The following is a 16957-nucleotide window of genomic DNA, read 5'->3' on the forward strand; positions in this document are numbered from 1 at the left end:
CATGTTATTTGGCAGACTTGACAGTCGTGGGCAGTGGATGATAGCAAGTTTTTCAAGTGATGTGAGATTGTGCCACTCTGCTGAAGTTGTGAGGTTCACAGTCTGCAATGGTCAGATTCTTTAAGGTGTTGGCGGACCCTCGTAGAAGCCGTTGGGGTAGAGCCCCCAGCTTAGGTAAGCTTATAATTCCCAATGATAGAAGGCTGAAACCATCTTCTTCTACTTCTTTCTCTTGGAATCCTTGTGTCCTACTCAAATCAAGCTGTTCGCAATCCGCAATAATTAGAGATTGTAATGCAGTTAGATTTTCCAAACCAAGTGGCAATGATACCAAGTTTTTGCAAGTAGCAATAACCAGTGTATTCAGGGATGTGAGTGCCTGAATCTCTTGAAACAAATATTTCAGATTGGACAGCCATAAATAACTAAAAGTTAAAGTGATTTCAAGTGTTGTAAACCATTACCACCAAGATCCTGTTGTGTGGTTAATGATAAAAAATTGAGACTGACCATGTACCTCATATACTTAGGCAGCTCTTCAATTTGGCCACAACCATGCAAATTCAGAGTTTGCAATTTGTGCAACTCACAAAGGGAGTTGGGAAGTTTCTTGATGTTGGGACAGTTAGTAAGGTCGAGAAACCTTAAATGCTTCAAATAACAAATCCATTTGGGCAATACTTGGAGAGTAGACTCAGAAAGATCAAGCATCCGCAAACGTTGGAACCTTTTTAGACATGTTTCAATATAGGATTTGTCGGAATCGGGAAGCCTGCGTGAACGCAAATGGCCAAATCTATTAAGGAATTCGGAGGGATTTTGGTGGGAGTTAATAAGGCACACATGTCGAATCCCAGAGGCAGTATTTTGCTCAAAGGAGTTGACTACACAACACTCATTCTTTGACACTGATAATGCAAGACCATGGAAAAGATGATGCATCTTAAAAGTATCAAAAATATGTCCCTCTTCATAATCTTGAAAAAAGGATCCTGACAACAACTCATTCAAATACTGCCTACCAATATCATACGGATTTTCGTTTTTACTGGGGGATTCAAGAAGACCGTGAGCCATCCAAAATGCGATTAAGTCAAACTCATTAAAGCAATAATCCTTTGGATAGAGTGAGCAATAAGCAAAACATTGGTTCAGCTGAGGAGACAGTTGATCATAACTTAATTTCAAACAGAAACTGTTTCATTATCTTTCTCCATTAATTCCCACCTCTCGCTATCTCTGACAAGTGTCCACTCTTGCTCTGAAGTTTTGAAGAAAAGCGAACTCCCCAATGCCTTCACTACCAGAGGAATCCCTTGGCATTTCTTCACAATTGTTTGCCCAATTTTCGCAAGGTTTGGATGTTGTTTCTCTTTCCCTTTCTTGAAAGCAAATTTGAGAAACAAGGATAAAGATTTTTCATGAGGAAGAGCTTTCAAATAGTGGCAGGGGATTGTGCCTGTGATCTCTGCAACTCGGTTACTCCGAGTGGTGACTACAATTCTGCTTCCGCTAGCTCCTCCCGCTAATAAATTTTTTGAGTTCCACCCACTTTCTGTTATCTTCGTTCCAGACATCATCTAAAATCAGCAAATACTTTTTACCGTTCAAGCACTCCTGCAATGACTCCTGTAATCGCTCCAAATCCCTGCTTCCAGGGTCTCCATAGCCACCATTTCCGGATTTAATGATTTTTACCATTAATCCTTTCAGATCAAAGTCAACGGAAACACACACCCATCGTTTCAACTCAAAGTGAGTATCCACAGCTGCATCATTGAAAACCAGTTTGGCAAGGGCGGTCTTCCCCAGACCTCCGATTCCAACTATGGGAAGGACGGGTATGTCTTCCTTAGCTGGATCATCCTGCGTTAACATATTTACAATTCTTTTTTTTCTCTTCATCTCTGCCAATGACCTCTGATGCTAGCACAAAGGATATGGTTTCCCTGTCCCGGCGCAGGTCGTGACTTGGGCCATCATGTTTGTGAACGACATGAAGACTATTTCTCAATGCAGCAATCTCATGACAACTCTGATTGAGTTGTTTAATCTTATGGGCCATCTTAAATCGAAAAACAAGTGGTTTTGAGCTTGAAAAGAAATAGCTTACCTTTTTTCCGATACTCCTCTGTTTCAGAAGCTGTTTCCTCAATGCTTCAATTACAAATTCATCCACTACATCTTCTGCATCATAACAAGCATCCTTCAAGTCTTGTAGCAAAACCCCCAGCCAATTGTCAGGAGCCTGTTTCTGTTCAGCAGCTAAACCCACAGCTTACACAGCAGTTAAAGTGTTGTGCGGAAGCGTGTGAAAGAGTAAAATTATTGTACTAAAAAATCACATTAAATTCAATTCTCAGGAAAGAGAGGTGGATCACGAGGATCACTTAAGTACCAAGTCTTTCCTAGCCAGAATATCTCTCTATCGTAATTTAATAGTACAATAAATCACTACAATCACACTCACAAAATATGAACAATAAATAGTAAAGAACACCAGAATTTTAACGAGATTCAGCAAATCTTGCTTACGTCCTCGGGCACTACCAAATATATTTCACTCCAAAATACAAGTGAAACTTTACAAATAGGGAGAAAGAACAATGCCTTAAGTAGAGAATGGCAAATGTGAAATGATGAGAATGAGCAATGGTTGGCCTATTTATAGTTGAGGTTCAAGGGTCACCTTGCAAAGTCCCTATTCACTTAGGGACCAAAAATTGCTATTATCCCATGCCCAACACTAAATAAATATTTGGTGCCCATAACTTTGACCTTTCCAAGGTATGGGTAGGTATGGGCAAGGTATGGGGTATATTCTAATAATCTCCACCTTAAAGATTTGATTAGGATAATCTTATCTTCACATAATTCTTTCTGCCTTTGACAACAATACTTGATAGTGCCTTCTTCAACTGTTAAACTTGCACGATATTGATCAAGTTCAAACAATGTTCGAACTTGGTTGCTGTTACCACCTTGGTCATCATATCTGCGGGATTATCTGCAGTCTTGATCTTCTGAAGACAAATTTTCCCCTCTTCAATAATTTCCCGCACAAAATGGAATCGTACATCGATATGCTTTGTACGTGCATGATAGACTTGATTCTTTGCTAAATGAATAGCACTTTGACTATCACAATACACGTTAATATGCTCCTGAACCAACCCCAAGGTTTTAGCCATACCTTGTAACCAAATAGCCTCCTTTACACCTCTCCTTACAGCCATGTACTCGCTTCGTGGTTGACAACACAAGCAGAGACTGTAATGTAAACTTCCAACTTATTGGTCCTCCAGCAAGTGTAAACACATAACCGGTGGTTGATCTTCACTTGTCCAAATCACCGGCATAGTCAAAATCAACGTACCCAATAACACCTTTACCAAGTGTATTATCCTGCTTGAACAGTAATCCAACATCTGCGGTCTTCTGAATATACCGTAGAATCCATTTCACAGCTTGCCAATGTCCTTTTCCAAGATTATGCATATACCTGCTCACTATACTAACTGCCTGTATAATGTCGGGTCTTGTACACATCATTGCATACATCAAGCTACCCACTGCATTAGAATACGGAACTTGCAACATGTATTCTCGTTCCGTATTCGCCGAAAGAGATAGTTGTGCAGAAAGCTTGAAATGAGAAGCCAACGGGGTACTTACAGGTTTTTGTCCGCTTCGTTCATGCCAAACTAACAGTAGTACCTTCTTCAAATCGCTTACGAGACAAGCTAACTCTATCATGAGCTCTATCTCTCCATATTTCCATGCCGAGAATATTTTTAGCTTCTCCTAGATCTTTCATTTCAAACTCGAGATTGAGTTGAGTCTTCAATCTTTCAATCTCAATTCTGCTCTTAGATGCTATTAGCATATCATCAACATATAAGAGAAAGTATATGAAAGTTCCATCTTGTAGCTTCTGAAAATACACACAATGATCAAATTTGCTTCTTGTGTACCTCTGCCCTTTCATGAACTGATCAAATCGCTTGTACCATTGCCTCGGAGATTGCTTCAATCCATAAAGCGACTTTGTCAGTTTGCAAACCCAATTTTCTTTTCCAGCAACCTTGAATCCATCTGGCTGAGTCATATAGATTTCCTCTTAAAAATCACCGTGTAAAAACGTGGTCTTCACATCAAGCTAAACTAGTTCAAGATCATATTGCGCAACCAAGGCTAGCAAAATCCGAATAGACGAATGCTTCACAACTGGAGAAAACACTTCATTGTAGTCTATTCCTTATTTCTGAGCGTAACCCTTTGCTACCAATCTAGCCTTGTATCGAATTTCAATTTTACTAGGAAATCCTTCCTTCTTTGCATATACCCATTTGCATCCAATTGCCTTCTTTCCCTTGGGTAGTGTCACCAACTCCCAGGTCCTATTTTTATGAAGAGATTGCATTTCTTCATTCATTGCTTGCTTCCACTTTACACCATCAGGGTTACTTATTGTTTCTATGTAAGTAGAAGGAACATCATCATCTGCAATTGGAAGTGCATAGGCCACTATATCATCAAAGCGAGCAGGCTTACGAATCTCTCTTCTTGGCCTCCTATATGCAATTGAATCTTGTTGCTGTAGAGGTTCTTGGGTAGGAACCTCTTCATCATTTGTCCCTTCAATATTAGCTGGATCATCGTTAACCTTTTCAAGCTCCACCTACTGCAAAGTACTATTGGTTTTGTCATCCTTTTGTGAATCCTTATACTTCAACATGGTTGATTCATCAAAAGTCACATCTCTACTGAAAACAATCTTCCTTGTATCAGGACACCAGAGACGGTATCCTTTTACTCCATCAGTTATACCCAAGAATAATGCTTTCTTTGCTCTTGGGTCTAACTTAGATTCTTTTACATGATAATATGTAGTGGAACCAAATACATGTAAAGAATCATAATCGATGTGATTTACAGTCCACATCTCCATAGGAGTTTTTCCATTTATTGCGGTGATGGCAAGCGGTTAATTAGATGGCACGCATATGTAACTACCTCATTAAAATTCCTTGCCCAATCCAAGATTGGACAACATACATCGAACTTTCTCCAAGATAGTTCGATTCATGCGTTCTGCCACCCCATTCTGCATTGTGGTGTATCCCGAACGGTGAAGTGTCGCACAATGCCCTCATCTTGGCATACTTGTAGAAATGGATCATTTTGTACTCAGACCATTATCGATCGAAGTCGTTTAACCTTTCGACCGATCGAGTCTCCACCATCTTCTTCCATTTCGAAATGCATCCAAAACTTCACTTTTTTTCATTAGATACACCCATACTTTTCTTGAATAATCATCAACAAAAGTAACAAAATAGTGCATACCTCCCAAAGAAGCCACTTTGGTAGGTCCCCACATCACTTGTGAGCGTAGTCCGAATTCCTTTCAGATTGTGAATTGTTAGACCAAATTTTACCCTCTTCGCTTGCCCGAACATAATGTTCACGTAATTCCATTTTGCAAGAATTTGTACCTTTCAACAAGCCTTGCTTCGCCAATGTCTGCAAAGCTTTTTCACCAGTATGTCCCAATCGCATATGCCATAATCTGGTAGCCTCTGAATCTACATCTTTTTTAGAAACTATTGATGTTGATCCAATAACTGTACTTCCGTTTAAAAAATACAAGTTATTTCTTCTTGTGCCTTTCATCACCATCAATTGCCCAGCTTCTACCTTTAGTAATCCATCTCTCAAAGTGATTGTGAGCCCTTTAGATTCTAGGGCCCCTAATGAGATGAGATTTTTCTTCAGGCTAGGTACATAGCGAACATTTGTCAAGACTTGGATTGAGCCGTCGTGATTCTTCAATTGGACTGTACCCACTCCCATTGTCTTACAAGCACTATCATTGCCCATAAGAACAATTCCACCTTCTAGCTCTTTAAGACTAGAAAACCAGTCCTTATTAGGATACATATGGTAAGTACATCCAGAATCCAAAATCCACTCATCCGTTTGACATGCCATTGCCATGCCAACCAAACTAAAGTCTGACTCCTCATCATGCTCCGCTACATATGCATTAGAAATAGCCTTGCCCTTTTGTAGCTTAGGACAATTCATTTTCCAATGCCCTTTTTTACGACAAAAGGCACATTCATCTTTGGCGGGTCTCACTTTGGACTTTCCCCTTCTACCAGATTTGCTGCTGTGTGAACGACCTCTTACTGTTAAGACTTCTGCAGCTATATCTCTGTGATCTCTTTTATCTTTCTTTCGAGTCTCAGATCTATACAACGCACTACAAACTGCATCAAATGTGACCGTGTCCTTCCCATGAAGCAATGTGGTGGTAAGATGATCATATTCATCAGGAAGGGAATTCAACAACAATAATGCCTTGTCTTCATCTTCAAATTTCTCATCCAAATTTAGCAAGTCTGCTAAAATTTTATTGAATGAGTTCACATGGTCATTCATTGACATACCGGGTGCATACGTGAATCTATAAAGTTTCTTTTTCATATAAAGCCTATTTTCAAGACTTTTCGTTAGAAACTTTTCTTCCAAAGCATCCCATAACTTCTTTCTTGATGTCTCCCTCATGACAGTACTTCGCTCTTTGGCCAAACATAGGCGGATTGTACCACACGCTGTCTATTGATCTTGGCCCACTCCTTGTCATCCATCTTGTCGGGTTTTTCTTCAAGGGCTATATCTAGCTCTTGCGACATAAGACATCCAGGATCTCACATTGCCACATACCAAAATTATTGGTACCATCAAATTTCTCTACTTCAAATTTTGCATTTGTCACGAGAGTCCTTGCGATGACGATCTTTGCTGCCATTTTCTCCTCAATTCCAACTCATCAGTATCGTGAGCAGATCAGATATCGTGAATAGTTTCATATACGTGAATAGTACCGTATACGTGAATAGTACCATAAACGGTCGTATTCCCTAAGTACGAATCTGGCTCTGATACCAATTGTTGTGAGGAAGCGTGTGAAAGAGTAAAATTATTGTACTAAAAAATCACACTAAGTTCAATTCCCAGGAAAGAGAGGTGGATCACGAGGATCACTTAAGTACCAAGTCTTTCCTAGCGAATATCCTCTATCGTAATTTAATAGCACAATAAATCACTACAATCACACTCACAAAATATGAACAATAAATAGTAAAGAACACGAATTTTAACGAGGTTCAAAGAAATCTTGCTTACGTCCTCGGGCACTACCAAATATATTTCACTCCAAAATACAAGTGAAACTTTACAAATAGGGAGAGAGAACAATGCCTTAAGTAGAGAATGGCAAATGCGGGATGATAAGAATGAGCAATGGTTGGCCTATTTATAGTTGAGGTTCAAGGGCCACCTTGCAAAGTCCCTATTCACTTAGGGACCAAAAATTGCTATTATCCCATGCCCAACACTAAATAAATATTTGGTGCCCATAACTTTGACCTTTCCAAGGTATGGGTAGGTATGGGAAAGGTATGGGCAAGGTATGGGGTATATTCTAATATAAAGTCTTCTTAAACTTTTCAATGTCATTGTCAACTCCCCAAGCTAGGCTTATTTCTTGATGGGTAATATTGCTTAGTGCAGAAATGAAATTTTCAGCAATCCTAGATGCAAAGGATCTAGCCATGATTGGTTATCAATAGAATTGGGGAAGGAAGAAACTGAATGAAATGAAGACAAATTATGGAAATGTGAACTATTGCTACCAACACTCTTGAAGTAATAATGAAGAGAGATGGATCACAAATGAAATGATAAGGAAACTGTGTGAAAGACTTGACCCAAAGAAAAACCAAGCCAATGACTCGAATCCTTTTTTCTTTTTTCCTTTAGGGATAATTTAACAATATTTTGAAAAGTACTTATCAAAAGTGTAGTTTAAAATTTAAGTGTTTAATATTCTTTATTAAAAATTATTTTTAAAGAATAAAATATTTATTTTAAACATGTTACATTTAAATAATATTTAAATTAATTAATATTAATATATTTTAATAAAATATAAAAATTTATTATAACTTGTTATTATTTTAATATATGAAATAATAAATTTTAAATATTTTAAACAATAAATATTAATTGTTTATAAAATTTAATTAGAATATATAAACTATATTTTAAATATTTAAATATAGCCATTAAATATTTATAATTAGTATTTAAAAAATTATTTTAATTAATAATTTTAACACATTTGTAATTAAGCACTACAAAAAAAGGGAAAGTATTATATTATTGGAGGGAAAAAGTAATTAAGCACCAAAAATACTTTTGGAATAGGAAAAGCAAAAAATTTTAGCTTTTCTTTTTTAGAGATGCTTTTGAAAAGTACTTTTGAAAAGCCAAAAATTTCAGCCAAAAGCAACTTGTTTAGTAAAACTTTTCTTTTAAAAGTGTTTTTGAAACCAGAAGTGTTTTTTTTTAAAGCACTAGTAACTGGCCTTTAGTATGATTGAGTGTTTTGTATTTTTTTATGAAAGAAAAATAACAGTCTATCAACAATTCGTTAATATTATTAGAATCTTTCATCTTTATTTGATTAATAGAATATGCATGAATCCGTTTGAACAGGATCGAGAGATTTATTTGGAAAGTAAATTTTAACTGCTTATATTGAGAATCGGTATGAATCAGTCAAATCGATAATTGAAGTAATTGAATCAGTTAAAAATAGATTGAATCAATATTTTAATTTTTTTTAATTTCAATAATTTTCTAACCGAATCAGTGAACCAGTAACTTGACCGATTTAACTACCGACCTAGTTTAAAAAACATTACATAATTTTTTTTTCCTTTCCACTTTTTTATAGAGTGAAAATTGCTTATAAACTAGATTTTATTGCTTGACTACGCCCGGGTTTTAAAATAATTATAATAAAAATTAACTTTAATCATATTAAACTATTATTTAAACATTATACTTATATTTAAACAATTATGTTGAATTATACAGATGAATTTATATACAATAAAAATAATATATGAGAAAATTAATGTAACACCCCTAACCCATATCCGTCACCAAAACAGGGTTACAAAGCATTACTGGAGTTTACATATCAAATACTATTAATTCATGTCACTTATTATTCATATCTGAAACCAATCATATCAACCCTTAAATGGACCCTCGAGGCCCAATTTATGCATTAAAAATAAATCGGGATTATATTGAAAACTTAAAGAATTTTTCGCAAAATTCCAAAATTTTCCTTAAGTACCCCCCGTATGGGTAGGCCATGTGGGCATTCGAAATAAGGGCACACGACTATGTCCCATCATGTGTCCTTACTCGTGTAACTCTCTGACTTGGGTCACACGGCCAATTACACGCTCATGTGCTAGGCCGTGTGGATAATTTAATTTTCAAATTTTAGGTGCAAGATTCACACGGCCAAGACACACGCCCGTGTGCTAGGCCATGTGTCATACACGGCTGAGACACGTGCCCGTGTGAGCAATTTGAAGCATTCTGTTTCTCAATTTTAAGATGCAGAGGACACACGGCCAAACCACACGCCCGTGCGCATGGCCGTGTGTCACACACGGCTAAGACACACGCCCGTGTGTCTACCTTTGTGGACGAAAATAGGTCATTTTCAATGCCGCTTTTCTCGCCCATTTGGCCTTCCACCTACAACCACATTTGAATACATTTACCAACCATGTAACACCCCAAACCCGGCCTGGACTTTATGGTCAGATTAGGCAATGTCACATGGTAGTGTGTTTGAAAAATCATAACTTTGCTTAAACCAATTTTCGTTCAGAAACTTTGCATTTTTACTTATCAATTCCAAAACCATGTTATTTACTCAGTCGAAAGTTTTCAAAATGTTTATTTACTGCGGAAGCTTATAAAACTATTTGTGTACTCGTGAGTATTTTGCTAAAACATTGTTTCTTTTGAAAACTCGAGTTTTCCCTAGAACCAGCAGTTATAAACCAAAACAATAAAAATCCCAAATTAAAAATAAAAATCCAAAGAGGCCATGATATAGTAAAATACCCCAAAATAAAATCAATATCATAATTAAGTATTAAATAGAATAAAATAGGTCGTGTGGCCACCGTGAGTCCTCCGCCGCACCGATCTGCTTAAGTCTGAGGATTACCTATACAGATAAAATAAAAGGGTGAGTTTACGAAAACTCAATGTGTAATTCCCATATAAACAAGCAGACAAAATGCAATCATAGCCTGGCCTAAGGCCATTTCAGTAACAATTTCAGTTTCAATTAGGGCCTTAGACCATTACAATACAGAAGCAGTCATGAACTTGGGCCTTGACCCATTACAGTATCAATATTCAGTACAGTAACATATATACAGTATCAAATTCCTACCCAGCCAGTCTCTACACTCTAACTCAGTCCAACCCTACACTCCATGTGGGGATATAATCAACCCACCCATCCCTACACTCAAAAAAGTACCGAATGCGACACTAAACAGTAGTTTGCAACTGAGCTGCCAGTAATTTAAGCTCGAGGCCTTTCAGTACACTTCCTCCAAATAATATAAGCCCCTAATCCAATGTAATGCAATATACAAATATGACATAATATCGTGAATGTAATCAAGGCATACGATATCAAATTAGTGGAACATCATCAAACTTTTCCATGTCAGTCATACAGTCATTTCAGTCAATTAGAGGTTTAAGTAAGCTTACCAACTCCACCGTAGGTCCACAGTCGACTCGGGCGACCCGTGCAACCTTAACAATTTAACAGTGAAAATGGGCCCATAAGCCCATGTTGTTTGCCAGTGTGGGCCCACACACCTGTGTTCGGTCACACGGCCTACCACATGGGCGGCCACACACCCGTGTGGCGTCGACAGTTCCATTATTCAGCTTTTCGTCGATTATCGATTTTTCTGCTATGATTACACACCTGACTCCATTATTTGCAAAAGCACTCCTGAGCACCCAAGTCTTATCAATTGACTAGTATATCACTTTTATTATATACCTCAATCAATAACCAATTAACTAAAATTGACAGATATACTTCTAACATCTTCATAAAACTCTTACCTTACGAACACCAGACGCTTCCCTCTATAATTCGGAACCAGCACAGCCCTTAGCTCCAGACTTTCGACTGTCATCATAATTAATAAAGATTCCCCAATTACCAACTTAAAAACCGAATATTAAAACACCCTTATTAGTTGAAAAACAACGATTTAATCAAGACCCCAATACCAAGGGTAGTTCAATAAGTATGATCCACTTACCAACGACAACTCTGTCCTTAACACTCCAACCTCAGCAGCAGCACAAACTGATCACTGCCTTTCGCTTACCTTAAGTAACAACAAACTCCTTAGTCTCCAACCAAGAATCAACTAGTAGGAGGCGAAAACACTACTTACCAAAAGCACAAAAGCACAATGGAGAAGACAAGTTATGGAACGTAAAAGAGTTTAGAGAAAGAATGGATTAATAGAGAAGCCAAATCAGTAGAAGAAAGAAGTTTTCCAGCAAGCAATCGGTAGGAAATAAAAGGAGAAGAAGAGAAAAGCCAGAAAAGCAAATCGACAGTAGTGAAGCAGGAAAAAGAACAGTAGAGAAAATGGATTCATAAAGTCAAAAAGGGTAGAAAGGCCAAAATTTTGAGATAAAGAGATCAGGTTCGGCACAACTCTAATCATTTCCCTTAATCCTCTCCTTAAAATCCTTACTACCAACCGTCCACTTCCCCAGTACACCTCAAATTCCTTATTTTCCTCCACCAATCCCACAACTATCGAAACCACCCTCATTATCCTCCTAAAAATCAGCCACAACATCCTCACACTCCTCAAATACTCAGAATTTCGGTCAAACTACAACACTCACACTGTAACATCCTGAAATAGGGCATAGTCGGAATAGTGGTTTCGGGACCACAAATCTGACATCAAAATATTTATTTTATGATTATTATGAGGCCAAGAATATGAGTATATGCATGTGTTAAAGTTTCATGAAGAAATTCTAAATATAAGATGTCCAATTGGAAATTAGGGATTAAATTGAATAAATTGCAAAACTTGGTTTCTAGAAACAATTTGTATGAAATTGCTTTAGATTATGAATTAGAAGGTCTTGGAGAGCAATTTTCCCAAATTTTAAATTTTTGGACAAAAATGGGCTTGCATGGATGAAATTTTAAAGAAAGGGCATAAGGGCATTTTGGTCATTAAGCATTTTAATGAAATAAAAAGAGAAAAATGGAGCAAAAATATGCTCATCTTCTTCCCATAGCTGCCGAAATTTGGAGGACACCATACCTAGGGTTTCTTCAATTTGCAAGCTCAATAGTAAGTGCTCCCGAGCCCCGTTTTTCATGTTCTTTGTATTTTTGAAATCCCGATAGCTTGATCTCTCCATTTCTACCCATACTTCATGCTAGGGTTCATGTTTAAAAATTTACCCATGCATGAGTTGATTGTGTTTTGATGTTTTATGGAAGAATATGAAAGATAAATGTGTGTTAAACATCTTTTCCAAGTTGGTTTTCATGAGAAACCCTTATAGGGACTATTTTGCAAAAGATGTAAATGTGTGGTAGAAATGAGGAAAATAATGAAAAATGTGGGTTGCCATAAGAGAGAAAAATGTTCGATTAGGCTTGGGTAAGATAGAAATTGCATGTGTTTCATTATAAGAGCCTAGGGACTAAATCGTAAAAATGTCAAAGGTTAGGGGCAAAACGGTCATTTGGACCGGGAGTAGATATTAAACTTGAAATGTATAATGTGAGGTATTAATGAATTAATTTTGCTGTTATAGACCCCAAGGAACAAATTTCGGAGGTCAATCGTGGTATACGCAAGGTTTCGGAATAACCGAAACACAACTCCGAAAAGAGTACCAGGTAAGTTTGGATAACTTAGTAAACCCTTGATATGCATAATTGTATGAATTATGAATGCTTGATGATTGTATTTGTTATTGGTATGAAATATCATAGAAATGCATATTGATGATAACATATGAAAAATATCTCGGTTGAGGTTGACAAAGGGAATTCGATGGATAAACCCTCATTGAACAGGTAAACTGAGATTCTTCATGTGTTGCAGTAAGGATTTAGCCTGGACGGGTAATTCGAGATCTTAGGTATAAAAAGGAATCTAGCCCGGATGGATGTTCCTTGAATGATCAAGCCTCCCGAAGAATATGTTTGCATGATAGATTAAGCCCAGACGGGTAATCCGATTAGGGTCTGAATTTAGCCTGGACTGGTAATTCAGATCCGAGCTCATTAAGGGTGTTTGTTGCTATAAGGGATTTAGCCTGGACTGGTAATCCCGACATCACCTTATGAGTTCATATAATGGGGGATTTAGCCTGGACTAGTGATCCTGCCATATGATGTGAGGTTCGCGGAAGTGCATAGATGGAATAATCATTCGTATAAATTGACAGATATTGGGTATTCCATCTAGGTTTCTTAGAAAGTCAACGAGATTAACATGGATATACATATATGAATGAAATGTTGAATGATGAGCTCATCTAGTTAAATTACATAATACATGATTATATGACTAACTCATTGATTGAGTGCATGTGATAGGAAATCATTTCATAATGGATGATTTCTTGAAATAAGTATGGATGATTTCATGAAATAAGTATGGATGTTTGCTAATTACTCAGTAAGTTTACTTTTCGGTTATTCAAGCTTACTAAGCATGAAAATGCTTACCCTTTCTTTTTCCCTGTCTCACAGTGCTCAAGGACTCATAAGGATTGGAAGACAATTGGGGAGTGAACACATTATCAACTAAACAAGCTTTGGTATAAAGACTCAGTTTATTTTGTTCAATGGCATGTATAGTATTTTTGAGTATTTTTTTATATGTGTCATTTGATTTGCCCAGTAAAGGCATGTAAAAATATGTTTATCTCTTTGTATATAGCCATGAGAATTGGCTTAATTTAAGTAGGCTATGACCTACGATTTTATGCATGGTTTTAATTACGAAGGATGAGTTTCTATCAATTGGCAATGAATCACATGAATAAGCCAATTTCAGATGGATTAATGTAATATGGGAACCCATGAAACTAAATAGGAAATAACCATTTATGTATGAAACCAATGATATGAGGTTTCCATACAACTATTTTCAATAAGATTATTTACAAGTATATAATTATGCTTCTTCTCAAACTTGGTAACCATTAGGCACAAGTAGTATAAAGGGGTGACTAAAGGCTTGGAAAATAGCCTAATAAAGTCCACATGGTTGAACACACGGGCGTGTGTCTAGGCCGTGTGTGACACATGGTTCCCTCCCATGGGTGTGTGCTATGGCCGTGTGTCCCCTGCAATTAAAATTTTAGCTCAAAGTCGTACACGGGAAGCCACACGGGCGTGCGCCATGGCCGTGTTAAAATGACAGTGCCGTCTACGGGCAGGCAGCACGAACGTGTTTCATGGTCGTGTTGATAAGTTAGTGTTGCCCACGGTTGAAGGGCACGGGTGTGCCCCAAGATACATGGGCATGTGAGTCCACACGGCCCACCTACACGGGCGTGTGACACTTCATGATAAAGAAAATCTTCCGAGAAGCCCAATGTTTATCAAACGTGTTCGAATTGTCCCGCATTGCCTTCCGATATGTTATAGGTCTCGAAGGCCTATATAAGGGATGAGATGCTCATGATTGAAAAGTTTTAAATTCAAATGAAATTTTGTAACCCAAGTTAGTATACTGAAAGTGTAAAGTTCTGGTAATGCCTCGAGCCATGTCCCGGTGTGTTAGATATGGGTTAGGGGTGTTACACATACGGTACCAACAGTAAAAATAAATCTCTTTGATCGCGCAGAGATTCGAACCCTAGACCTCTATCCACTTAACACTGCACTTAACCACCAGACCAGCAAACCCATTCTGACATATTTTACCAACATTTATTTATAAGCCTACTGATTAGAGATAGGGGTTTATTCATTTAAAAACAAAAAATTGCCCAAGCCAAGACTTGAACTTGGAACCTCCCACACACACAGAGAACACTTAACCATTGAAGCAGATACACATTTGTGTTATAAATATATGAAAATAAATATATAAGAGAAATTTTTGGGGCGTTACAACTCTACCCCTAAAGAAAATTCTGGCCTCGAAATTTACCTAATTAGAACAGATGAGGATACTACTGTCTCATTGTATCCTCCGGCTCCCACGTGGCCTCCTCAGTGCTATGATTACGCCAAAGAACCTTAACCAGTAGGATGGATTTTCTTCTTAGAACATTTACATCTCGATCCAATATCTAAACTGGCTTCTCCTTAAAGGTTAGATCTAGCCTAACCTCGATCTCCCCAACAGGAACAATATGCGTAGGATTAGAGCGATAATTCCTCAGCATCGAGATGTGAAAAACATCATGGATCCGATCCAATTCTGAGGTAGTTCCAACTGGTAGGTAGACGATCCCACACATTTTAGTATGCAGTAAGGCCCAATAAACCTAAGGCTTAACTTGTCCTTACAACCAAACCTCAGTACCTTCTTCCATGAGGAGACCTTAAGAAAAACAAAGTCTCCCATAGAATACTCGATTTCAAAATGCTTCAGGTCTGCATAGGACTTTTGTCTATCAGATGCCGCTTTCAGTCGATCTCGAATGAACCTAACTTTATCCTCGGTATCAAAAACTAGTTCAGGGCCCAGAACACGTCGCTCGCCCAACCCAGTCCAACATGAAGGTGTGCGACACCTACGACAATATAATGCCTCGTAAGGTGCCATCTGTATGCTAGACTGATAGCTGTTGTTATAAGCAAACTCTGCTAGCGGTAGGTAAATCTCTTAATTTCCTCGAAATTCAATCACACAACTCCTTAACATATCCTCTAATATCTGAATCACCCTCTCAAATTGACCATCTGTTTGAGGATGGAACGCAGTACTGAAGTCCAGCCTTGTACCCAAAGCTTCATGTAGCTTCTTCCAGAACCAAGACGTGAAGTGAAGATCCCTATCTAAGATGATTGAAACAGGTATCTCATGCAGTCTCACTATCTCAGACACATACAGTTTAGCTAGCTTCTGTAGAGAGTAGTCAGTATGAACTGGTATGAAATGGGCAGATTTGGTCAATCGATCCACGATGACCCATACAGAATCCTTCTTAGTGGGTGTGAGAGGTAACCTACTAACGAAGTCTATAGTCACTCACTCCCACTTCTAAAGTAGAATCTTAACTGGCTGTAACAAACCCGAAGGCAACTGATGCTCAGCCTTAACCTGCTAGCATGTCAAACACTTAGCTACAAAATCGATAACTTCTCGTTTAAGACCTAGCCACCAGTATAACTCACGAAGGTCGCGGTACATCTTATTTCCGCTAGGATGCATAGCATAAGGGCTACATGCGCCTCTCTCAATATCAATTGTCTTAATTCAGCATCTTTCGGTACACAGATTCTCCCATGGAAACAGAGTACCCCTTCGCTATTCAGTCCAAAATCCATAGTATTCCCACTCTCAACCTGTCGAAAGCGAAGACTGAAAGGCTCATCATCTAACTACTTACCTTTAATCTGATCGACCCATGTCGGTTTAACCTGAAGCTCGGCTAACAGACTTCCATAATCAAATAAACTGAGGCAAGCAAATATTGCCCTCAAATCAATCATAGCCCTACGGCTCAGTGCATCGGCCACCACATTGGCTTTACCAGGATGGTATCTAGTCATACAGTCGTAATCTTTAAGTAGCACAATCTACCTACGCTGCCTAAGATTCAGTTCCTTCTATGTGAGGAGGTACTTGAGACTCTTGTGATCCGTGTAGATGATACACTTTTCACCATATAGGTAATGACTCCAGATTTTCAGTGCGAACACCACTGCGGCCATCTCTAGGTCATGCGCTGGATAATTTGCCTCATGAGTCTTAAGCTGACGAGTCGCATACACTACCACCTTACCCTCTTGCATCAA

At 38.0% G+C, this 16957-nt stretch overlaps 1 protein-coding gene across 1 annotated transcript; it reads right to left on the reverse strand.

Annotated features, from left to right (window-relative positions):
* Positions 1-52: 52 nt before the first annotated feature.
* On the reverse strand, positions 53-15761 carry LOC108466165 (putative disease resistance protein RGA4). Its single transcript, XM_053022074.1, has 6 exons — positions 15519-15761; positions 2114-2254; positions 1605-1866; positions 1197-1555; positions 518-1155; positions 53-425 (listed from the first exon to the last, which is right to left on the reverse strand). Exons 1-6 carry the CDS (start codon positions 15759-15761, stop codon positions 53-55), a joined length of 2016 nt encoding a protein of 671 aa, XP_052878034.1.
* Positions 15762-16957: the final 1196 nt, after the last annotated feature.

Source organism: Gossypium arboreum, chromosome 2 (genome assembly GCF_025698485.1).
Source record: "Gossypium arboreum isolate Shixiya-1 chromosome 2, ASM2569848v2, whole genome shotgun sequence".
Taxonomy (NCBI): domain Eukaryota; kingdom Viridiplantae; phylum Streptophyta; class Magnoliopsida; order Malvales; family Malvaceae; genus Gossypium; species Gossypium arboreum.

What these genes read in the sequence shown, in the direction of transcription:
- LOC108466165 (XM_053022074.1), bottom strand. Translation starts at nt 15,761, where the DNA reads ATGGCACCTTACGAGGCATTATATTGTCGTAGGTGTCGCACACCTTCA. An exon ending in ATTGCAGGAGTGCTTGAACG is followed by an intron (nt 1,556 to 1,604) that starts GTAAAAAGTATT and finishes CGAAGATAACAG; the next exon opens with AAAGTGGGTGGAACTCAAAA. An exon ending in GAGCTGCCTAAGTATATGAG is followed by an intron (nt 426 to 517) that starts GTACATGGTCAG and finishes TTTAACTTTTAG; the next exon opens with TTATTTATGGCTGTCCAATC.